At 43.0% G+C, this 24,995-nt stretch overlaps 1 protein-coding gene and 1 long non-coding RNA gene across 7 annotated transcripts; one reads left to right on the plus strand and one right to left on the minus strand.

Moving 5' to 3' along the window:
• Positions 1-308: 308 nt before the first annotated feature.
• On the minus strand, positions 309-23,555 carry ROPN1L (rhophilin associated tail protein 1 like). 4 transcript variants are annotated; one of them, XM_043540262.1, is made up of 6 exons: positions 17,162-17,181; positions 16,891-17,049; positions 15,500-15,623; positions 15,070-15,231; positions 11,624-11,799; positions 309-1,807 (listed from the first exon to the last, which is right to left on the minus strand). In XM_043540262.1, the coding sequence occupies exons 2-6, from the start codon at positions 17,019-17,021 to the stop codon at positions 1,753-1,755; spliced, it is 648 nt and encodes a 215-aa protein (XP_043396197.1). In that variant the 5' UTR covers positions 17,022-17,049; positions 17,162-17,181; the 3' UTR covers positions 309-1,752. The 4 variants fall into 4 exon arrangements, with proteins under 4 accessions (XP_043396197.1, XP_043396198.1, XP_037749263.1 ...); XM_043540263.1 differs by lacking the exons at positions 309-1,807; positions 17,162-17,181 and adding exons at positions 1,814-7,152; positions 23,462-23,555; XM_037893335.2 differs by lacking the exons at positions 309-1,807; positions 17,162-17,181 and adding exons at positions 1,814-7,152; positions 19,375-19,522.
• On the plus strand, positions 19,628-24,270 carry LOC114021085. Of its 3 annotated transcripts, none has more exons than XR_006288771.1 (3): positions 19,628-20,086; positions 21,903-22,277; positions 23,044-24,270. It is a non-coding gene; the product is annotated as an uncharacterized LOC114021085 (long non-coding RNA). The 3 variants fall into 3 exon arrangements; XR_006288772.1 differs by having other exon boundaries at positions 20,066-20,086; positions 21,737-22,277; XR_003565754.3 differs by lacking the exon at positions 19,628-20,086 and having other exon boundaries at positions 21,634-22,277.
• The last annotated feature ends 725 nt before the right edge of the window (positions 24,271-24,995 follow it).

Genomic DNA, 24,995 nt, shown 5'->3' on the forward strand with positions numbered 1-24,995 from the left:
CAGAATATTTTTCCATGTGCATAAATCAGTGAACAACCTCTCAAGATTGTTGTGCAACTGTTTTCTTTCCAACCTCAATCCTGTATCTGTACTCTGTGTCTCGTTGTATTGTCTGTGTCAGAGCCTTATTCCGGAGCCCTTGCCTTCGTGAGTAGTGCTATTGAGGCCGGTAGGACTACACATGTAAAGGCCACAGGTTTGGACAATAAATCAGACACGAACACAGAATTCGGTGGCACTCAAATAATAATCAAACCCCACTGCATCACTTCTTTTTTTAAATAAAAAAGGTCTTCCCTCTACATCCAATTTTTCAGTGAGCTATTTTGCATAATGCTGTACTCCTTTCTTTCCCTGCTACATACTTGACCTCAGAGCCACTCTTAGTGTACATGGCCCATTGCTCTTCCAACAAATTTGTGCAATTTTAAAGGGAAAGTCCAAATGTTGAAAAATAAAATAAAAGCTGTTCAAAGCCACCTTTCCCCCCAACCGCTGTCATCAGTGCTGTCCCTGTTCAAAGTGAGCCTCAATTGTGCCGTTAAAGCATAGTCCTGCTGCATCAGACTGTAGGATGGCACAGGATGTTCCCACTGTGCACCACGGGGGAGGAAAAATCACGGCCTTCTCCCCAGCCCTGGGGTCCTAGGAGGGAGCAGTCCCTGTGTGCCCCCAAGTCCAGATCTGCAACTGTGCTGTCCCTTTGTGTGGGAGGGCGAGGCAGAGAGGCCACAAAGGCTCCCTGGACATATATTTGTTCACTAGCCAGCTACAATGTGTCCTTAAACTGAAAGCACCTCAGGGCAGAGCCCTGTTCATGGTGCTTGTACAGTACCATGCACACACATGGTGCTGTATGTAGACCTAATAAAAAACAGCCTATGAATATCCCGATTTGCAGAAGTACTGAATCACCACTTACCATTTCATACAGATCTTGTTCAAAGTGTTGAGATTGTACCCAATTTTAAGACTGCCTAAAAGGCTGAACTAAAAATATTTGTTACTTGCTAACTGTGAATGGCACAAGCTCTTTGTGGGCAGTGCCAAAAAATGCATTGGCAGATCTTGCTCAAAACCAACTCTTGAAAGCAGTAGCTCCAGAAAGGTAATAGTGATTGGCTGGTAGTATTTCTGACTCTGCAACTCCTGGAAATAATACATTCAGGGCAATGCTGTGCAGAAGCGTAACAAGAAATGGGATTCTTTGTAATTGCTCAGATTACTGCAGCCCCTTCTTTTTATGTCTCTTTTGAAAATCTGTTTTTGGGGTCTGTACTGCCTTTGCTAGATTTTTTTTTATAAACATAAAACAATTTTCCAATTTCCAAAAAGTACAGATTGGACAAAATCTATAATAAACTTCATGTGGTACAAAAAAATCCTTAAACCATTTAATATGTCAGTATTTGGGAGAGGAGCGAGGGATACACAGAGTATCATCGTACTGGAGTGCAGGTTAACAATATAATCAGTTAACACCTTATTGATCTCTATGGATGGAAAATGGACAGAAGGATCGGAAAAACAGATGAGAATTCTTGTACTAAGCTACAAGGGAAAAAAAGGGAGCAACAGCCGCATGGGGCACAGTATCTGTTCCCTCCTCTTCTTAAGTGAAGATTTGAGAATTTCGTCTTCGATATTGCAACCCATGATTTCTGGTCTATTAAATAAAAATGGCACTTCCTAGTATGGTCACGCTGATTGTGGTTCACCCGCTGGCCAGGTGAGGACATGGTCAGAACAGATCTAGGAGGCCTGGGTCAGAAAGTTTCTGGGCTGCACCATGCCATTCTGTTGGTCTCTGGAAAAGAACAATCATACTCAGAACATTTTAAAATACTGTTTCTTAACCTTTACACATCACAGTGAAACACTGGCTGAAGAAGAAAAGCACCATAGAAGAGCTAAGCATTATTGTACTCTCAGTCAGATGAGGGGAGCTGTGCTGTGCTGTCCCTCCACTGCACTGAAAAGCCACCCTCCTCCAATAGTGACGTGTCCCCAGAAGGCAAGAGGGCTTTGGGTGAGTGTACATGTGGTTTCTTAGTTTCAAAATAAAAGAGGTCTTTATTATCTCAACACCCTGACAGTATGAGTTGTGATGTTTTGGAATACACAATAGGCACAGATCAATAGTCAACTGGGTCTAGTATCTCTAGCAGTGACCAAAGCTGAATGGTTAAGAGGAAGGTATAATCACCCGTCCTCCACCATTCCATTATGGCTAGGTCTACATGTGAGTGAAATAAGCACCATCTCGTAGGAAGCTTTAGATGAAAAGAAAGCATTTTTACCCATTGCTGGTGTCAAAGCAGTTCTGAGATCAATAAAGCCCTAAGACCCACGTCACCTTAACAATTGGGGGAGGGGAATGGCCTCTTTTGATAGACAGTAAGGTCATAGCTTCTATCAGATCTTTGAAATATTTTCCCCTTCCTAACAGCTTTGCCTCCATCTTACTAAGCAATTTGCCTCAACAATATCCTGCAGCAGTGAGTTCCCCAAGTTAATTATACAGTACATTAAGAACTTCTTTTATTACTTTTAAATTTAAGAACTTTTTCCTTTCTCATCACTGCTGATAGAGGATGTTGGTTTAACAAAAATGCCTTCTTGAGCATGACTACACTGCAATTAGAAACTCACAGCTCGCTCATGCCAACTGACTTGAGCTACGGGGCTGTTGAACTGTGGTGTAGACCTTTGGGCTCAGCCTGGAGGTCAGGCTCTAGGATTCTGTGAGGTGGGAGGGTCCCAGAGCTTGGACTGCAGCCCAAGCCAGAATGTCTACATAGCAATTAAGCAGCCCCAGGAGTCTGAGTCAGATGGCATGGGCCAGCCACAGGTGTCTAACTGCAGTGTAGACATACCCCTATTCTGCCTACTTCACTCATCTGTCACTGATCAGTATTGGTGAGGTCTAAATTACTGCACTACTGAACCATACACACACATGCTTTTAAAGTTTATTATATGGAGGCCTCTGTGAAATGAGCTGTGGTTTTTTGGTTCAGGTCCTGCGTCAAAAAAAAGAGTTCACCATTTGGCTCTTTCTGCCAGTCTCAGGGACATGTTAGAGAAATAAATGGGCCTGGAGAGCAAACTACCTTTCACACCAAAATGTGATCTCTCTGGGGCAAGGTTAAAGCAGGTGTTTGAGAAGAACTGGGTTTGGTTTACATTACATTGCACATTGGTACTGCACCTGTTCCCTGCATAGAGGATGGATGTTCATGCTCATGAAGGGCACTGGACTAAGAAGTCACTTTCAAAGGAAAGGAACATACATCCTCCTGTGATGCCTTATGCGGGTGTGTATGCATTTAACCAGGATTACGCAATAATTTGTGTCTAAATTAAACTAGGCTTATCACTGCAATGTATTCACAAACAAAGAGGGCAGTGCTCAATCCCCTCAACGCAATGTATAGATCATAGATGGAAACACTGACCTTTATCAGGAGACATCATTAGAGGCTAAATTTAGACAGAGAGGTTGGAGGTCTAAATTCAGAGACACAAAAGAAGCAGCTAATTTAGAAACTGAAGATATGTATTTCAAATAGATATCTCGTAAACAGGACAGTTTGGGATCAGAGTTACTAGCTAGTTAAATGTTATTTCCAGAGTCAAGTGCATGTTTTTCACTGGTATCTCCAGGACAATGGTAAAGCATCTGATCATTTGTATTTCCATATCTTGAAGGTTTTAGCAGGTGGAGGCAAAGGAAAGAGTTGGGTACTTATTTCAATACTAAACACGGGGCAGCCCTAACTTGCACTTCGGTCTGACAGTTCTATCACTAACTAAAAGTATAGCCACAAAGCAGTGATGAGATCCTGGTCTACCTGTTTTGTTTCACAGAGTGGCTTGATACAAACTACTTGCAGATCAGACTATTCTTATCTAAATCCCAGATTCATGTTTCTCCTTCCTCCTTATTGTATCTGATATTAGCTTAACTAGCAGAGGGAGAAGGACAAAGGCCCAGTAGTTAAATAACATGCGTGTGCATGTTCACAGCGCTGGCAGCTCAGTGTAGGCACTGGGAAGTTCACCCCTTAGAAGTCTGGATATTTCTGTAACAGTAAGAGGGAGGAGGTAGGTAAATTACAGAGTTGAGATGGGTAGAGGGAGTTGCTGAGGTGAGGAGCTCCAGTGGGTAGCACATACCCTGCAACCTCACAAAAAGAAAATGAGAGCGATGTAGAGTCCAATGGGGTGAGGTGTGGGGTGTCAGACTCCCTTTCCCCACCCCCAACAAACAGCTCAGAAAAGTTTCAGTCTTTTTCTTCCCCGGAAACAGACAAACATTAAATCATGGGCTCAAAATGGGGAGTAAAATTTAAAAAAGACTCTGGCTCTATGTTTTCTTTCCCTTTGCTTTTCCATTTCCTTCTCCCACATCTGTCCTCTATAACTGTCCATTCCTTTTGAAGGTTTTATTTTATTCTTGTCTTTCCCTCTCTTTTTTCAGAGGATATGGTTTTTATGTAAGTCAGCCTCTCTTCCTTCCACATTCAAGCTTTGCTCTTTACTGCTGTCCCCACACATCCCATCACTGGCCCTCTTCCTCTTTTCCCCTTTCCACTGCTGCTTTCTTTTTCATTTCCCTTCATATTGGTGGTGAATGAAGGAGGACCTCCCACACACTATCTCACTCCTCATCTCACACCCATCCCCGTCTCATCTTCCCTGGTTCTCTCCCACCCCTTCAATCTCTGACTTCCCTTTCCCCAATCTATTATTTCCTCAACTGGTGCTCTCCACCTCCCCCCTCATGTTTTCCAGACAGTCTCTTCTCTTTCCAGTGGTGGGGTCATGGCTCCTGTGATGAGGAGAAAAGGAGCTCAAAAGACAGACAAATGCACTTCTGAAACTAACTTTGACATCGTCACAGTATTACTACTAAAACGGAGCCACAGCTTACATTAATGTAGCTGCCTAATTCTGTTTGCACATCCAGTAACAGCATCATAGTTATTGGGTTACAACACGTAAACCAGCATGTAATTAATCATTAAAAATGTTTCAGATAAAACACTTTAAAAAGTATTTGATTTTTAAAAAAGGTGTGTTAAATGCTTCAAAAAGAAATGCTTTATTGGAGTTGGCTGGACAATAATCCTAGTGGCCACAGATCAGTGGATACTCATTTGAAATCATGCTTTGAATAGCCAGACGACTGCAAAACTCTAGCTAGGACTCAAGGGATAAAACAGTTACTAATACTCCTGCAAAGATGATTCATCACTACCACTCCAACTTCTTGTTCTACTAGCCACAGATCTAACCACTCCCAATCCCGAAACCATTCAATACATATTCATTGTTAGATGTCCCATTGTTTACATGTTATTTATTACATAATATGTTGCAGAACTGATAGTTCAGGCGTTAAGGACTAAAATGGATATCTGAAAGAACTGGTGGCCAGTTGTACATATAACATTTGATGTAGAGCCATGCACATTTGTCTTTAACTTTCTGCACAAGGTTCTAGATGGTTAAACCATCATGCAAAGCCCTTGGCATCCCTCTCTGTCTTAGAATCCTGAACATCTGCATGTTTCTACTTTTGTTACTGTGTGTTCCCAGAGTCTCTGAGCTGGCATGCTACCAACTCCTGCCCAGCTGATAAACATGCTTCGTAAACGTGAAAGGTTCCTTAGCTCCCTGATAAACTAGTAGGATGCTCCATTGCAGTCTCTCATATGACAGACTGTTTGGCACAAAGTTGGATTCAGTAAAGTGTATTGCAGTTTAAGGCAGATAGGGTGGCTGTGTTCAATTCCTATTAGTCACAATACATTTTATTTAATCAAGTAATTAGTAATGAACATTTTCACTGCAGTAAAGTTAAAATTATTCAGAGAAAACTGGGACTTCTATCATACAAAGTAACAACAAATGCTGAATCGGCACTAAGATAAACAAATTGACAATGAGTGCTTGAGTGTGGCATAATTTAGAGAAATAAGGTGACCATATTTGGTATAAGATGACCATATTTTCTAAATCAAACACTTTTGTGGCAACGACTTTAAGGGTTGTGAAATTCACATGAAATTGATATTTCAAACTATATGCATTCTGATTTCATGTTTTTATTGCAGACAGTTTCAGATCTGTATGAAGCTACATTCATGTGAAATTGTGATGTAAACCATATATGATTTTTGTATGAAGTCATACAGTTTTGGTGACCATCTAGAGGAAGGAAGCAAAGGACAGACTGACCACCAGGTACCCATCTTCTCCATCCTCAGTGCCCCTGAGTTAACAACACTACAATAACTATAGTAACCTAACAACAATAAGGAAACAATTAGTAAAAGACCAACAGAATCACAGTGTGTGCAGAGAAGTGGACACTTCCAGGGTTCCATCTCACTGCCACAGCTGTAAGAAGGAACGGAAGGATGGGTGGGCCTGTGCTACCCTTTATGTCCGGGATGGGATGGGTACGTGCAGGCATGTCCCCAATAGTCACTGCTATTCAAAAGAATCTGATCTCCTGTGCATGAGGCACATGTGAACCACAAGTGGAATAAGTGTGGACAATTGCATGAAGAACAGGCTATTTCAGGTGTCCCAAAAGTTTTTGGGACACTAGGACATATGAAAAAAATGGGACATCTGATTTCTTCATTCAGGTAGACCAAAAAATATAAATAAATGGCATAGTTCCTTGAGGTTCTTTGAATATGGCCTTCAGATAGAAGAATCTTGATCAATTTATGGAAGTAGATACCACGCTCTTTCTGAGAAAAACAATTTTTTTTTACCTGACGTAGTAAGTTTCACAGTATATCAGAAAATGTCCTAAATCACTAACTCTATTAAAAGTTTCTATTTATCTGCAGAAATCTAAAGCTAAAATTACATGTCTATGAAAACAAATAAATCCTAAGACGTATCTCTTACTCAACTTTCATAAATAAAAATCACACTGCATATGGTATATTGATAAATCAAAGTCTATATTTTGTGGTGACTGCTAATGCTGAAGTTTATTTGACTTTATTAAAGTTCTGCTTTGAATTGGTGGCATTTACTTCCAGTAAATCCTTGTCATCTTTCTCTTAAACCTTCTTTGATGGAATGAAGAAATCTGAAATTCCAACCAGATCTCCTTTAAGCTCCCTAAATTACAAGAAAATAAATATCCTTTCATTAAAGTATTTATTTTAATAATGACCCAAGTGGCTAAACTTTTTAAAGCTACACTTAATCTCCCCCCAGTATACATTTTCTTAGTGAGGATTTTTCTCTTAAACATTTTTCTTTGTAGCATCGTTCAGAATTATTTCATTATAACAGTTGTGAAGACAATAAAATCTGGTTCTGGAACATTACATATTTTACAAACTTTTTATTCCTGGGGGAATTCTGTGGCAAAAAAATAAAAATTCTGCACACAATATTTTAAAATTCTGTAAAATTCTGCATATTTTATTTGTCAAAATAACACAATATAATCACATCAGTTTAAATTCATTTTGGTCATTCATTTCAAAATACCTGTCAGCAAGTATGTCTGTAACAATACAGACAACAAAAAGGATTCAGGAAATGTTTTTTGACAAAGACTCCTTACTAGGCATATTAATACAGAACTCTGAGTAATAATTCATTTAAACTACAATACAGAGCCGTATTTCCCACACCCCTCAGAAGCAGTGCAAAGTCTTGGAGGAGTCAGGGGTAATGGAGGAGCTGAGGGAGAGGGAAATAAATTGCTCGGAAGGAGCCTGGGTGTGAACTTGGAGGGTTATTGGGTATGGGTGGGAAAAGTATGGAACAGGTTTTTTTGTGGGGTGTGGAGGAATTGTTAGGGAGCTTCCCCCATGCAGACCCTGGCTGATCCCTAGCCTCTCCCATTCAGTCAAGCACATCTGCCCCAGTCCCCAGGTGTTCCTGAACCCCCATGTGTACTTGCACCCCCTGTCCACATGTGTCCCTCCTCCCCCACTCAGATACCCACTCCCCCCATTCCTATGTGTCCCTGTACCTGCTCCCCCTCCCCGTGTCCTTGTACTCTCTGTGCCCCCACCCAGCCATTCCCCTGTCCCTACGTAGCTCTGCACCCCCTTCCCCATGTAGCCCTGTACCTCCCTCTCCCCAGTGGCCCTGGACCTCCACTCCCATTCAGCCCCTGCCCCAGTCTGCCTCCCCACTGGCCCTTATGAGCCTCTGTATGACACCCCCCCCGCCAGCACCCCATGCTGTCTGTCTCCCCATAAGCCCTGTCTTCTGACCTGGCCAGCTGTGAAGAAGGCTCTGCAGGCTCTTTTTCTTCCCTAGCTGGCTGGGAGCTTCTGCGTTCTATCACCACCACACCCTCTTGTGGGCAAAAGGTGGAACTGCAGAAATTATTTCCCACTGGGAGCTGCTGCTGTTCTTGTGCCATAGCGCCCTCTGGTGGGCAAGAGGCAGAACTGCAGTAACATTTCAGCAGAAACTTTTTTCTGCACAAAAATTTAAAAATATGTGCAGCTCATTAAATATGCACACACGCAGTAGCGCAGAATTCCTGCAGGAGTAAACGTGTTTCTTGTACCAAGTAATCTATCAGCCAAATTTTATTTTATTTAAAATATAGAATTTAGGACTTGTACCAGATGAAGTTGCCCTATCTCTTAAATCCACTAAAGTCAAGTGCACAGAGGCTCCATAAAGCTCCATTCGATGGGCTCAAATTAAAAAAAGGGTAAAGGCAGAGTCAAACCTAGGATTCTGGAAGGGTTCTTGGAGGTGAAACCTAATTTAATACTATGAAAGCCAAACTTCAAAAACATCTGCCAATAGCACTGGAATGTCTTATATGGGCCATTTCTTTATAGCTGCTATAGACTAGGTAATACAGCAATGTAGTAATGTATCTTTAAAAGTGAAAGCAATCTCCCAAGAGGCTATTATCTCAACTTTTCAAAAATTAACAAGGAAAGGTAAATAAGGGTTAACGGTTTTAAACAAATTACTGTATAACACCTTACCTGGGACCCAGTCAAACCTAAATCATGTATTAAACAAAAGAATAATATAATCTTAATTGTATGTATGATTGCAATTCTATAGTCATCTTAAGTGGTGAAAGTAAAGCTTATCAATTTGTTAGTGTAAACAGATATGGCATTAGTGTATTTATCTTCCCACCCAGGATGCTCCAGAGACAAGAAAGCTCAAAGTAACACACACTTAGGTTCAGTTAATTTAGGGCAGCGACTATGTTAATCCTACTGGCACCTTCAGCAGGAAGGACCTCAGGACAAAAGCTAAGCACAGGCACAAATGAAATAGGTAGTCTCCATACACCCACAGCTCAAGAAGTGAGCAAGCCATGTATACCATATTCTTGTCCTCCTCCTGCAGGCATGCATTACTCAAATACTCAGGTACAAGAGATATGTCCTTTCAGGGATCAGGAATACAATAGCATACAAGAGAAATAATATTAGAAGGATTGGGGATCTGAGACACCAAAGAAATGACAAATAAAACAAAACAAAAATTCATGCCTTTCACATATACCCCAAACCCCAGTCCTGATGGGACTGAAGCAACCCAAGACAAAAAGACGCATCCTCAGGATGGAACAGACACTTAGTGCATATCCATACAAACAAACCAGGCATCACTCTGCAGTCATGGTAAGAAGGACAGGATTATATGATAGAGTTGCCTGCAATAGCAGGGGACTGGACTTGATGAGTCAATAGGACCCTTCCAGTCTTATGTCCTAAGGATGAAGGACCATAAGCTCATGAACACAAGATCAGTTAAAAATAAAGTCTGCAGTACATCTGACCTGATTGTGGAGGAGGCAACTGACCTGGCCTACCTCACGGAAACCTGGGTTGAAGACCTTGTCAGATGCATTCTGGTACAACTTATTCCAGCAGGATATATAACATACCATGGGTGAAATCCTCATTCCACTGAGGTCAATGGGAGTTTTGCCTTTGACTTCAGTGGGGCCAGGATTCCACCCCATGAGTCCAAAGTTTGATAGGGAGGCAGGATGGCTATCAGATAAGCCAACCAAACCCAGATGGAAATGAGATCTTAACCCAGAGACCGAGTCATTCAGATACACCAGACGACACAGAACTCCAGGAAACAGAACCAATATAGACATTCTAGCAGTATACAGACCACTCAAGAGCTCTGCAAGTTTCCTCTCAGAGCTAATCTCAAACCAAGACATCAAAATTTGTCTTGTGAGACTTCACACTTATGGACTACAGATCTAACAGCCATTAAGAAAAACACAGCATTCTCCCACATAGTGTTCAATCCCGCCCTTACATTCTGTTGGAATACACTACACCAGCCAGAAGCATGACCAGCGTGCTATGGGACTAGTCAGACACTCTCTAACAACAACTTCAAAACAGCCCCTCCCTCTGTACCACCCCCAGAGATATCTACTGTTTACCAACAATCAGCACCAGATAAAGCAGAGGCAAGAACTGGTAGCCTGGAACATACAGTGTTTATAAACACCAATATAATAAAGGAAACCAACATCTAAAATGTCTGATCAACATAACTGTTCTTGATAGCAGAACTCCTGACCAGCCCAGACTGTCTTTTCCTTTACCTTGCACCTGAACATCTCCCACTGCGAGGAATTGCCATAATACTTTGCTGAAAAGATTCATAAAATCTATAAAGGTAGCAAGAGCAGCAGAGAGATAGAACAGACCCTGGTAATGGTAAATGAACGCCTGAGATCATGCCTAAGGAAGGGCAATTTACCAGTGCCTTGGAATCATGGCTAATACTAAAAAAAAATTTTAAAAAATGGAAGGACCCAAACAATTTTGCTAGTTATGGCCTAGTCTCAAATGTTCCTTTCCTGAACAAGGACACTGAGATGATAGTGGTAGATCATCTCCAGCAATCTCCAGCAGAATCCACCTTCTGCCATTATGCTGGCTACCAGATTTCAGACCTGACCAATGCAAAGACAGTACAAACAGTCTCACTAGTGAATGATCTCCTTATAAAATCTGCTGACTTCAATAATAGTTGGTCACAAGTGTATTCCACTAGTGCCACCTAGCAGGCAACAGTGGATTGCCCTCAGATAATTGTATCCATTTCTCTAATAACAAATCTCAGAAGGCTGTGATGGGCAGCTGCTCCTCACAGAGAGTCCTCCTCCACAATCAGATCATATGTAATGCAGACTTTCCGCCTACAGGGCTTGTTTACTTCCCTTCTCCTGTTCAACATCAATGGTAAAACATAAGAGGAAACTTTAAAATGCTGTGGGTTCAAATAATAACATGCTGATGTTACAAAGCTATAAACATAATTTCTATCTGGAGTAGAGAACACCATAATTCACCTATCCGAACATCTGGAAAAAATAAACATGTGGGTGAATAACTGTTGGCTCAAACTCTGTCATTGAAGCCAACAGGAGTCTAACTTTAGGCACACATTTTTGAAAAATCTTCTCCTTAACGTTTATTATGCTTTCTGCTAGCAAGTACAAAGAGAAAATAAAGTGAAAAGAGAGATTATCTAACTAAAATTAGAGATTTATGAAACCAGAATGAACTAGCATAGCTGATGCATGCTCCATGTCCAAATTTATACTTACACTTGTCCCTTAAGAGTGTTGAGGAAAGCTTCAACTGTGTAGTCTGGCATCTCATCATCTATACTGGCCAGGTATGTGTAAATAAATGAGAATGTATCAAACGGAATGCGAGCAGGTCCACCCTCTGGATCGGTTGTTAGAATTTCACAGGCATACTTCACAGAAGTCATTAAGGACTAGCAGGATCCCAACCAAGAAAAGAGAGACATTAATATCAGAAGGCATTAGCATCCTTTGTTCACTATGGTGTAATATCGCATAAAAGCCTGTCAGCTTCTGAAATTCAGTGTGAATAGAACCAAGATTTCATTTACACTTGCAAAGTTTGTACCTGCAGATACCCACACTCCAATACAGATCCACTGGTAATAATGGCGGTGGAAGCTGTAGTATAGACAGGGCTCAGGCATTTTTATTACTGTGGCATCTAATTTGGTTTAAGACTACAGAGAGGTAAAAATGCCTGAGCCCTTTTCACACTACTGCCTCCACCAACATTAGCACTGGTAAAGCTGCACTATTGGTGAATTATGGCTAAAAATATTGTTAGTATAGAGAAGGCCGTACTGTGATTCTGTTACTCTTTTAATCAATGCAAAAGAGAAAGATAGCATATAATTGAGCAATTGATTGCATCATGTTAGACTGTACAGACATCAGTCTACTGCCATATTTACTAATACATCACCAGGTAAAGAACTGTCCCTAATTTGTTACCATACAAAGGCCTCAGTTCATCTGTGAACTATCGTTTCAATTTATCCGAACCTGGCCCTAGTGAGGGCAGCGCTAAATTGGCTAAGATAGCTAAATTTCAATACATCTGAAAAAAAAAGTTTGTCTGTATCAATGTTGTGGCAGCTGATATTTTGGCATGATGCTGTGAATGTCACCATTCACAACAACCAAACGATATCCAATCCTGGAAAAGGTCCTTTTGGATACATCTAAAGCAGTGGTTCTCAACCTATTTACCACTGTGGGCCATATCCAATACTACCTGTATGGCCCTGAGGATGTCACATAGGCCTTAGCTCTGTGCTGATTGAGCCGGCCACAGGTTGAGAATCACTGGTCTACACATTCTGTGGCAGCAAGCCTCCCAGCCTGAGTCAAGAGACACGGGCCTGCAGGGCTCACACTAGCGTTCTAATAATAGCTGCGTAGACAGCACTTCGAAGCTGCAGTTCAGGCTGGAGCTCGGGCTCTGAAGCTTAGGGATGGGGATGGACTTCAGAGCCCAAACCAAAATTTCAAAGAGCTGTCCACACAGCTATTTTTAGTGTGTTAGTGTGAGCTCCGCATGCCCAAGTCTGTCATCTCAAGCTGGGAGGCTCACTGCCACAGGCTATCTAAATATATCCTAAATGGAATAAACTTAAACTGAAGTTAAGGATGTCAATAATTTAAGTAAGGGAGAAAAATCTTAACAAGAATGTTGCAGTTAAAAAACACACCAAAAACCCAGAAAATTCAGAGTTAAGATTACATTTTAAAAAACAAACGCATCCCCAAGTGTTAGTTAAGGATATACTTTAAAAATAAAATCCCTGTAACTTCAGTGGGACTCCTCACAGATGCTGCAATCTGAACTAGTGGATACTAGTGCTAGATCAACGCCATAAATACTAATATTTATAAAAATTCAGTGAGGAGTTTTGCTCAGTAATAGGCTAGTTGGGGTAACAAAGACCATGACTAAAGACTCTAAAAGTAATGGCAGTGACAAAAATTACAGCTTTAGTAACAGGTAAACAATGGATTTTCTAAAGATAAGTATTACTTAGAGATGGAATGGTGAATTCTTTTTAAAAAATGCCTATTCAAAATCTAGAGTGTATTCCAAACCCTATTATTCACAAATTTAAGGTAGCTAAAACTGGAGACCCAAACTGATATACAGTGCCACTTTATAACTGGTACACCTGTCATCTCTCTCATACAAGAGCTTTGCTGAATCTGCCAACCTTGGGGAAGCTGGGAGGACCTTCTGCAGAATTTCTAAAGGCCTCCTACACAATTTTATAAACTCTGCAGGGCCTTCTGGCTCTCACATTTTGGCTTAGCCACAACCCTCTCTCTCTTTTATGTTGTAGCAAGTTTATTCACCTCAAGTTTTCACATATCAAGGTTATACAAATTGTTTCAAAAATAAGGAAATTTCCACGCCAAGAATTATTAAACTAGAGGTTAGACTGCAAAGACATAGCAATATTTTATTAAACAAATGTATTAAATCATTGTTGTTTCTAAAAGTTAGAAAGCCAGGAAATTCTCAGTTAAGGCTGCACTTAAAATATAAAAAAATTCAAAGGTAAGGAACTGCAAGCTACCTTAACTCTGAGCCTGATCCATGATCATCTATGCATAGCATTTACTCAGTGTTATGACTAATGGAGATGGATGAATGTGCTAACTCATCTATTATGCTCTATGTACTGTCAGGTATAAGAGAATATGGATATAAATCTCTTATCACACAGAGTTAGAGTCAAATCAGGAGACAAATAAGAGAGTATTAGAGCTGTTAGATACTTTCAAGGGCGGATGAGATATATTTTACTGTCCAAGTCATAGGGATATGATGGTCATGTGACACTGTTTTTTGGACTGCAAATGACAAATCAGATATGAGATGTCAATGTTTCTTGTTAGGAACACTGAAGTGGGCAGCTGAAGTGGAGCACATCCACTGACTGCAACTAAGCACCAATTCCTCATGGAGAGATGATGTTTCTCAGGTAGGCATGTCCCACATTTAGGGTGTTATCTGTAAAAAAAAATTATCCTCAAAGCTGCTTTTTAAATATTTGTATATATTTTTATGTTACCAATACTATATTTTATTACTTTCGTCTAAACTAAAAAAGGTATTAAACATCTCATATAAGCATTATTTAGCTGCCTGTGGAACCGTATTCAGAACACAGCTGTTTTAAAGCATGTTCGTGGCCAAATTACTGATGGGATTAAAATACCACAGAACTAGGAACAGTCACTGTCATTTTATTTTTGAAGTTAAAAAAAAAAAAAAAAAAAAAGCTGCCAAAATAGGCTAACGGTGAATATATTCAGTCTTCTCCCCCTCTCTTCATTCATTTGCTACTACTTCTATGACAATGACTGGCACTCCTGCGTCACCTTACTTTTCACGTCTCCTCCTGGTGCACATGCTCGCTATTGTACTGACATTACGACCAGCAGTGGTAGCACTCTTATCCCCCCTTCTTCTGCCTGTCTGAATCACACACCCCCTCAGAACAAAGGGTGACACCAAGTGAACATAAACAAACACAAATACGTGACCTGCCTTTGGTGCACAAAAAATTGGGGTTTTAAAGTGACACAATAGTATCTAGATCTACAACCCTATTTATTGTAGTTCCTCTATGGTCTGCTTGGTACATAGTCATTTGATTATGAAAGATTTTAACATGCCTACATACCCCACCAAGTATACTACACCCAAGTGCAAGAACTTTCAACCATTCCACCTCTTCACCGAAGTTGTCCAGTTGTAGAAGGGCTCTCAGCTGCTCCACTGGCAAACATAGATGTTTCCATTTTTTCTCTAGTTCTATCACGCTCACACGGCCTTTCGGAGAAAGCTTTAAAAGACAAAACACAACACCACAAGTAAAACTGGAAAACACCATTGGGATTATCACACAACTAAGAGTACAAAACTTTAGGACCACTTTTTTCCCCCCGACAAAGAAATTGTGGCGTACCCTTTCTCTGACAGATAGTCTGTAGGACCAAACTGTCTATGAAGAGTTCTACTGACATCTCATCTCATCCATGAGCCACGTCTATGAAAATTTCCATTGACATCACTCAACAATACTGTGTGTTTCAATATGGGTTGGCTTGTACCTGCTTGTGCAAAACCTTAAGGAGGCCTGGTGTGAGCCCAGTATCTGTTTTCTGTGTTGCTACTGGCATTTCAATCCTGTCCTTTACAGGAAGGGGCTCTCCTTTCGACAGAGCTGAGAAATACCTAGATTAATAGGAATATCAACACATTTGAATGCTTATAAGCAAATAAAAGTTAAGCAAAACCAAGCTTTATAAAAATCTGCTAGTGAATCTAAGTGCTCATGAAAGTGGGAAATTGGCTTCAGTTAGCTCCTGATATAGAGACTTCCTCCCCTCTCTTTATCCAGTTTCCATCTTCCTTTTTAATTGAAGCCACAGAGTTTAGTTTTAACAATGTTTATTCGATACTATACTAATTATTATTGTGTTTTAATTGTGCATTCGATGTTCTGTGTTCCTTGGTGGCAGCGGAGAATGATTTATAAATATTATTAGTGTGTTCTGGCAAACAGCAATGTCTAAGCTTTCCACACACATCTCTAACAATGCACTTTAAACCAGATTTCTATAATCCTCTACTAGTCTAATCTGGTGATAGGCCATTGTCAAGACAGCCCAACCAGCAAATCAAAACACAATTCTGGAGAATTTATATGAAGACTTACAATAGTCATTATACTAATTTATTTTATAGCTGACCATAACTTAAACACAGCAGAAATTGAGTTTGATGCAGATATTAGTAATTTTAAGGATGCTGATACAGATATGTACCTGTTACAGCCAATGTCACCATCACAACTGGCCAAAAACGAATATAGAAGAGATTTATTCCACTTCATTCACTACCATATACAGTGCCTTGCTCACAAGATAGGAAGAAACACTCAACTTTAACAACTTTTCCTAAAAACTATCCACACAGCCATTTTCAAAAAGAGTAACACATTTCAACAATACAAACATGGTACAGTACTTATGGTAAAGCTAGAGTTCACTAACACACAGAACTTTCAGATTCTGTTCCTTCCTATGAAATATCACGTGTTTCACTGATGTGTAAAAGTGATTACCCCAGAAAATCCTACCAAATACAAGAATCTAAAGATGGCAACACCCTGCACCTGCTTTTCAAGCAGGAGAATTTATGAAATCTATTGGGAAAAACTAATTATGACATTCAGTACAGATCAAAAATTAACAGCACCAAAAATGTGAGCCAGTTCGCAGGGTGGCAGTCCCTGTCACTCTGCCGAGATTCCAGGTCTAAAATTGCACCACTAAATATAAATTCAATAAAGACCACATTATCTTTAACAAATTAACAGAATACATAAAAATATATCAGCATATGCGCCACACACTACTTAATATCCAGACAACTTAATTAGGTCAATATATGATGCAGCAATATTTTGTTGTGAGCCTATATATAAAGTACTACCTACCCAGCTGACCACTGCAGTACATCATGAGGCTGAGTCCTGATGGCAGCTTTGGTAAACTGTTTCAAAATATCTGGGAGTTCAGGGGGTATGTTAATTTGCTGAGCACAAAACATGGTGTCTGGAAGAGGCATAATTCTTGTAACGTCCAACAACAGGATCCTGAAAGCACCAAAAATATAAATGAATTCTAAACATATGAGATTAGTATGGTTCTATACAAGTTCTCTTAATTTTATTATTCATCTCACCTGTATAAAAACCCCAAACTTACTTTAACTGTGAGGTCCTGTTCCAGAACAGAAAGCGGATGTCCATGCATTGTAACCAGTTTATTTTAATGTTGTTTAATTAAATTAAAAGATAAAAGGAAGCAAATATACATTTTTAGTCACAGCATCAGTTTTAGCCTAGGCAAAAATAAATGAGGCAAATCCACAAAAGTATGCAAAACTCTCTTTCTCTGCAACTCCTGTGATCAGGAACAGCCTATTTCATCTTTATCTTTCTGCCTCATTGCCTTTCTCTTAACTGAAAACATCCCTCTGCTGCTCCCTTGCCCATGCTTTTTAATTTCTTTCTTAATCTTCTCTTTATTTTAGCTTTGTAACTGTATTACTTAACTCTGTCACAATTTTATGATACAGATTTTGTGCACGATGATATACAAAATAAAGAGGTAAATCTGAAACTAATTTAGATTCTCCTAGTTCTGTAACGGGCTAGCTCAGGCAGTGGGGTAATATGCACCAGATGATGGAAACAGATGGATTATACCCCACTGTTTTTCTTTATTTCCTATTAGAAGGAAAACAGACTCCAAATTTCAATCAGTAACTTTGATGAAAAAGCAAAAAGCGAGACTAAAGCACTTCTGAACTGGAACAGACTCACGACAGTGAGCTATCACAGACCATTCAGAACTGAGAGGTCCATTCCAGGTTCTAACAGTGACAAGGAGGCTTTGGGAGCTCTTCAACTGGTGCTTAAAGGTGGAATAGCACTCCATGAGGAAAGTAAAGGAATTCATAATATAAGAAAAACGGTATATCTTGCCAGGCAGAACCACAGAATGAGTTGCGTGCATCACCACCAGACTACTAGCTCTAATACTGTCCCGCAACTAGTGGAAAACTTTCCACTTTCAGTGCACAACAGCTATGTTGTCAAATCTGTGCTGTGAGGAGAGTCTGCCATTTTTGTGCAGACAATTAAGTGTGAAGATTATAAAGTTTCTACTATATCTGTGTATATGCTTAAGCAGAGCAAATATTTATTAATCTCTGCTCTTAGCTCTGTACAATACCACCAGAAAGCAATTTTACATGTAAGGCTTGCTATAACATATATGAGTAGTTAAAAATCCATAGAGATTTATTTTAAAAACACTCTAAAGGCGTCTTAAAATCACAGGGCTCTTAAGTTCCTTGGCTTCACAGCCAACAGGAGGATGGACTGTTTTATAATTGGAATAGGACAATGTGAACTAGCAGGTAAGAAACATGTCTTTGTCCAAACAGGCTAATTCAGAAAATTGGAACTCTTATAGCATTACCCAACATCAGCACAAGAATAGATAGTGCGGGTAAAAATCGATTGTGCTAAAAAGTGATTCTCTCATACCATTATGCACCAATCCTTTACAAAAGAGGCCTACAGTGAAAAGCAAAAGGATAGAGAAATATTTAGTTTTTAAAAGTTTTTCTTTCATATCACTTTCAAAAAACTCCACTTTCTGATCAAATTTTCCTCATGTCTGTAAAAGATTGGTTGTCTAGTATAGAGGGAAAGCTGCTTGGCAGGGAGTTTCTTTTCCTGTGTTTTGTTTATGCTTAAATAACAAGCAGGCCAAACGAAGATCCTATGATACCCTATGTATCGCCACAGCACGAGCACGCCTATACAGACAGCTTGCCCAGGGGCTCCCTGCCCCCGCCCTTTGCCCAGGCATGGAGGGCACCAGCCACGCCCCAGCCCATCACCTGCCTTTGCTACTAGTGAGTCCACTCAGCCAGGAGGATGAGCCATGGGCCGGCCCCTGGCTGAGCCTCACCCAGCTGTTCCCCAGACCACGGACTGTTACTGCCCCGTCCCACTCTGTATTAGGGCTGCCAACTCTGACTGAAGCTATGCCAGGAGATTTTCTTAAAATACCCTACGCAAGCCTCCTGGGTTGCTTTCAGGAGTCACCAGGAGATCGATGCCGATTCCGGGGAACGCCAGGCCAAACCGCAAGGGCCGGCGAGGCAACCCTGCGCCGGACTGGCCTGGAGTCTCCAGCAGTTCCAGGGGAGGCCCGGGCACGAAAGCTCCGGGAACGCCCCAGTCAGAGCGGGCCACCGCGGGGCGATCCGCACGGCAGGGGTCCCCGAGAGCGCGGGAAAGCGGGGCGCGGCCCTTGGTGCCCCGCCCGGGCCGGCGCTTTGGCCCCAGCAGGCGGCCCGGCCTCGCGCGCGGGGCAGCTGGCCCGGAGGGCAGGTCTCTCACCTCCGCGCGGCGGCTCGCTCTGCCGGACAGCGCGTAACCGCCGCTCGCCTCCCTCCAGTTCCCGGGGCAACGTTTGTGTTTCACCGTCGCCATGCAACCGGCTCGAGCTACCGCACGCGCGGCGCATGCGCTGGGCGAAGGAGGGACCTGTTCAAAGGGTGAGGACCGACGATCCTTGGCGCATGCGCTTTTAGGTGCCGGGCTATTCAAGAACGCTTGCGGGCCGCAGCGTGTCAGCAAGCCGCTGTTCGCGTACAGCGCACGCGCAGGAGTAAGGAAAGCGGGGTGCGCTGCGACGCGCCCTGCCCTGCCCGGGGTCGGAGAACAGGACCTAGCCGCCCCTCAACGCCTCCCCTCCCCCGTGACCAAGCCCAGCTGTGGGGGCGGGGCCTGCAGGTGCAAGCAGCGCGCGGGCCGCCTGGCCGCCCCTGACCGTAGGAGGCGGAGGGGTCCTACTGGCCACTTCCCGGGAGCCGCCCCAGTGAATGCTGCTTGGACCTTGCCCCTACACCCAGCAGGTCCCTCCGCCTCCTAGGGTCAGGGGCGGCCAGGGGGCTCAGCACGCCCCTGGTTGGTTGTGGTGCCCCGCAAATGGGAGCTGCGGAGCTGGTGCTTGTGGCGGGCACAGCACGTGGAGACCCCCTCCCCCCTCCGGCTGCCCAACCCTAGGGGCCAGAGGGACCTGCTGGCTGCTTCCTGGGAGCCACCCCAGGTAAGTGCTGCCCAGACCCTGCAGCTCCTCCCCCAGCCCCAATTCTTAAGTGAGGAGGTGAGTAGCGGAGCCGGCCAGGGGCAATGGGGCAGGCACGGCATGGCCAGATGCTCATTGGTCCGCCTGGTACTGTGCTGCCAGCGAGCGCCTTTCTGTTGGGGGTGGGCCCATTTTGCACTACACAGCTGCCCTGCCTAACATCCCCCAGACCCGCTGTGCCCGGCGCCCCACCACAACTGCATAGTGTCCTGCACACCACCACCTCTACCAATGCCCCTCTGCCCACAGCCCCACCACAACTGCCCAGCACCCCACACAGAACCCCCCAATCCCTAGTTCCCCAACACACAGTTATCCCCCTCCCCCACTACCCAGTGGCCTTCCCCACAGCCCCCGCACCACAACTACACAGTGCCCCACACAGACCCCCACTACCCAGCTCTCCAAAACAAACAAAGCTCCCCCATTGACCAGCGCCCTCCACACCAGCACCCCCCTGCCAGACTTATCAGACACTCACTCCCGCACGCCTTGCCTCCTTCCCTGGCCACATTCATCTGCAAGTTTGTGGATGACACTAAGCTGGGGGGAGAGGTAGATATGCTGAAGGATAGGGTCCAGAGTGATCTAGACTAATTGGAGGATTGGGCCAAAAGAAATTTGATGAGGTTCAACAAGGACAAGTGCAGAGTTCTGCACTTTTAGGAAGGATGAATCCCATGCACTGCTACAGACTGGGGACTGACTGGCTAAACGGTAGTTCTGCAGAAAAGGACCTGGGGATTACAGTGGATGAGAGGCTGGATAGGAGTCAGCGATGTGCCCTTGTTGCCAAGAAGGCTAACAGCATATTGGGCTGCATTAGTAGGAGCATTGCCAGAAGATTGAGGGAAGTGATTATTCCCCTCTAATTGGAGAGAGTCCAACGGAGGGCAACAAAAATGATTAGGGGACTAGGGCATACGACTTATGAGGAGAGGCTGAGGGAACTGGGCTTGTTTAGTCTGCAGAAGAGAAGAGTGAGGGGGGATTTGATAGCAGCCTTCAACTACCTGAATGGGAGGTTCCAAAGAGGATGGAGCTAGGCTGTTTTCAGTGGTGGCAGATGACAAAAAAGGAGCAATGGTCTCAAGTTGCAGTGGGGGAGGTCTAGGTTGGATATTAGGAAAAACTATTTTGCTAGGAGAGTGGTGAAGCACTGGAATGGGTTACCTAGGGAGGTGGTGGAATCTCCATCCTTAGAGGTTTTTAAGGGCCGGCTTGACAAAACTCTGGCTGAGATGATTTAGTTGGGGATTGGTCCTGCTTTGAGCAGGGGTTTGGACTAGATGACCTCCTGAGGTCTCTTCCAACCCTGATATTCTATGATCTGCCCTGCTAAGAACTGAGGTGACTGTCAGCTGGGCTGAGCCAGCAGTGTGGCCAGGGCTGGAACTGGGATCATGCGCTCGTGGCTTGCAGCAGGGGCTGTATGTCCCCCCCCCACAGCTTCCTAGGGCTGTGCGCCTCCCTCTCCCATAGTGCCAGTTGGGGATGTGGCTGCTCTCCCCCCGTAGCCCCACCCCCGCCCATGTGTCCTGATATTTTGCTTTTGTATTCTGGTCACTCTATCCCCAGCTACCTTTGAATTTCCTTTTCCTCGTCACCCAGCTCACCCTGGTGTGAAACTGCTCAGTCAACCATATCTGCTACAAACACCAGCATTGCTCTTGGCTGCAGTAGATAGGAGGTAGTGGATCTCCTGGGCCTGTAGGAGGAGGTGGCTGTGCAGGCACAGCTTTCGACCAGTTAAAAACCATGCACATCTCTTGCACAGGGGATGGAGGTGAAGTGATACAACAGGGAGCAGCAGCACCACCTGAAAGCAAAGGAACTCTGGCAGGCATATACTATAAGGGCAGGTTAGACCATTGGCTAACAATCGAGCTGGTGCTGAGCCACAAACCTGCTGCTTTTACAATGAGCTGCATGCCATACTTGGTAGAGATACAACCCCCCACCCCCAGCATTATGGATACCTCTCGGGAGCCTCAGACACAGCTCTCTACTGTTAACAGTGAAGACAAGGAGAGGGAAACATGGGGGAGGACTAGCTATGCCTCAAGTCAGGAGCTTTTCAAAACTCCACTGCAGTCTAGCCTGTCCACCAGCCAAGCATGGATGAGCCTACAGAAGGGAAAAGGAATGTCAGGTAAGTGTGTGCGTATCTTTTTCCTCACAATGTTTAAATGTGAAGTTGGTGCCTGGCCCAACCCCAGGTTAGCAGGACACAGGTGAGAAGAGGTAGTAGTATAACAAACAGGTAGGTTTGGATCTGCTTTTCTTTCCCATATAGGGGTAGGCTGCAGGGGCAGGGAGAAAGCAGAACAGTTTGTTTACGTACATAGGGGTGTCCCTTGAATCCTGAGAGATCTTAATGAAACTTTCATGGAGGTACTCTGTAATCCTCTCCTGGAGATTTCTAGGGATAGCAGCCTTATTTCTTTCTTCATGTTAAGACACTGTCCCACACTATTCTGTGATGACTTTTACAGGCACCATTGCAGTAAACAGGCTAATGGCATAGGAGCCTGGGCTGCTTTGGGACACCAGTAGCACCTGTGCTCTCTGCCCCTTTGTGACACTCAGGGGTGAGATATCAATTAAACTCACCACCACTGGTGGAAAATAGTGCCAGCACTCAGTGCCATTGCCCTGTATTCCTACTCATGGAAATAGGGGCCAACATTATATTGCTTTTTATGTAATCAAACAATCTCCCACCCCCTGGGTCCCTACTGGGTAATACTCCCCATGGCTGGGGCTGGAGGGGGTGCTATGCACAGGCACTGCAAGGCTGACGTGTCAGTAAGCATGTCTTATTTAAAAATTTAGAAGCGCAGGGGAAGGGATTTCTGAAACTTAATTTTTGCTTCCCATTGTGAGTATACTAACAACCATACCTGTTTTCTCTGTAGCCGCTGCTGTTGCGGCCTTGAGAGGTCCCCCTCCACACCTGTGAAATGCCTGACCTTGATGAGGGAAGAGAAAGAAGTGGACTAAGGAGGACGCGTTGTCAGCAAAATCCTGCAAGCCAGTGACGCATCGGACTGTGAAAAGAGGGCCTGGAGGGTGAATATGGCAGACAGCATGGAGAAAGACTCAGGAAAAGACCCAGCAGGAAAAAGAGACAGAGATGCACCAGGACACAATGCAGATTCTTAAGCTGCAAACACAAATGCTGCAGACTCTTGTTGACCTACAGGCAGAGGCAATACTAGAATAACTAGTTTGGGGAAGTGAAGGGGTGGTGAATACAATTATTGGGGGAGCAAGAATTTTGCTACACATACTTCATAGAATGGGGATAAATAATATTGGTAACAATTTGTTTACCTTATTGAAACTCAGTACGCTTGTGAGCAGCAACAAATGTCGACAACTTTTTTCAGTACCAATGCCAGCCAAGTTCCTTAACCAGTCACTTGTCATGCGGTTCCTTGGGTAATCTTTCACCCGTGAAAGGCATGAGAATGTTCTTTCACGTGTAGCACTTGATGGAGGAGTACTCACATGAGTCACAAATAATTTACTCAGTCCGTGAAAGACAAGTTTGTATTTATCAAAACAATTAGCAGCTGCAACAAACCGTCAATCTTTGATTTCTTCATAGAATTCAATTACTTTTGACAAGAGTTTTACTTTGGTCTATATTGCATCCATAGTATTCTGCAAGTGGTTTTAATTTTAGGACAGTCAAGAAAGTTATCGGACTTTGGATTAAGGTAATTGATACCAACAAGAACAGATTTATTTTCAGAAAAGCTTTGCAGTTCTTTTTCAAGCAATGGCAAAAAGGCATGTTTCCTGAAGTCTATCTAAAAATGTTCTCCACGTCACACTTCTTCAGTCCACATGTATTCCTGATGGCTTTTAGGCAACTTTCGTACATGACTGTGTAGTCCCCAAACTTCAGGCAGCTTCAGACCATTTTCTGATGCTATGTTAACAGCTTCACTCCATATTTCATCAAATGCCTCTTCCAAATCTCTCATGTTCAGAAATTCACTGATTAGGGTGTCCACAGAAAAGCATGCCTGAGACAAGTCATAGTCCTGCTTGCAAATAGTCAGAGATAACTTTAAGCAGTTGAAGTATTTTTGTGAACCTGCAAAGGAGGACAACAAACTCAGTCTGATACTGAATTAAGACCTCGAGCACTCATTGCCCTGGCCCCTCTTGACATATCTCAAGATAGTACAGTAAGTGTCACAAGAATGAATGAAATTGTCTTTTTGACAGCATTTGACAGAAACTTGGCACGCCCATCAAGTGTCACAGAGCTTCTTCAATTCAAAGACTTGATGTTTGGGTTGTATTTTCTTTGGAATGACTATGAATTTAGCATGTATAGCTGATCCAGAGAGAAAAGTGTACAATTTCTCCAGGATAGTGAAACAATTCAGCACGTGTTTCCTTTACATATATAAACAATAACTAAATTGAGCCTGTGGTTGAAATAGTGAATGCACAATGCTTGAGGTACTTCTTCCCGTAAGAGCACTTGCACACAATTAGGATTTCCACTCATAAAAAATTGGCACCATAATAAGTCTGGGCACTACAGTTCTGTATATCAATTCCACACCATGACAATGTGTTCATGTACTGAAAGTGAGACTCTGCATCAAGTGACTTGGCAGGATGGAAGCCAAGAAATCTTTTATATACAGTGCCATGCAAATAGTACTTCAACAAAACTGACACTTGTTCTACTTTGCAAATGTCTTTAGTTTCATCGACCATTATGGAGAAAACATTCAGCTCTTTCCCTTCTTGGCTTTTGCTTTCAAGTACTATGTCTGACATGTGAATGATTTCAGTTTGTATTGATGAATGGGTTTATGATGCAATGCGCGGTCCTTTCAAA

Source organism: Chelonia mydas, chromosome 2, assembly GCF_015237465.2.
Source record: "Chelonia mydas isolate rCheMyd1 chromosome 2, rCheMyd1.pri.v2, whole genome shotgun sequence".
Lineage (NCBI taxonomy): Eukaryota > Metazoa > Chordata > Testudines > Cheloniidae > Chelonia > Chelonia mydas.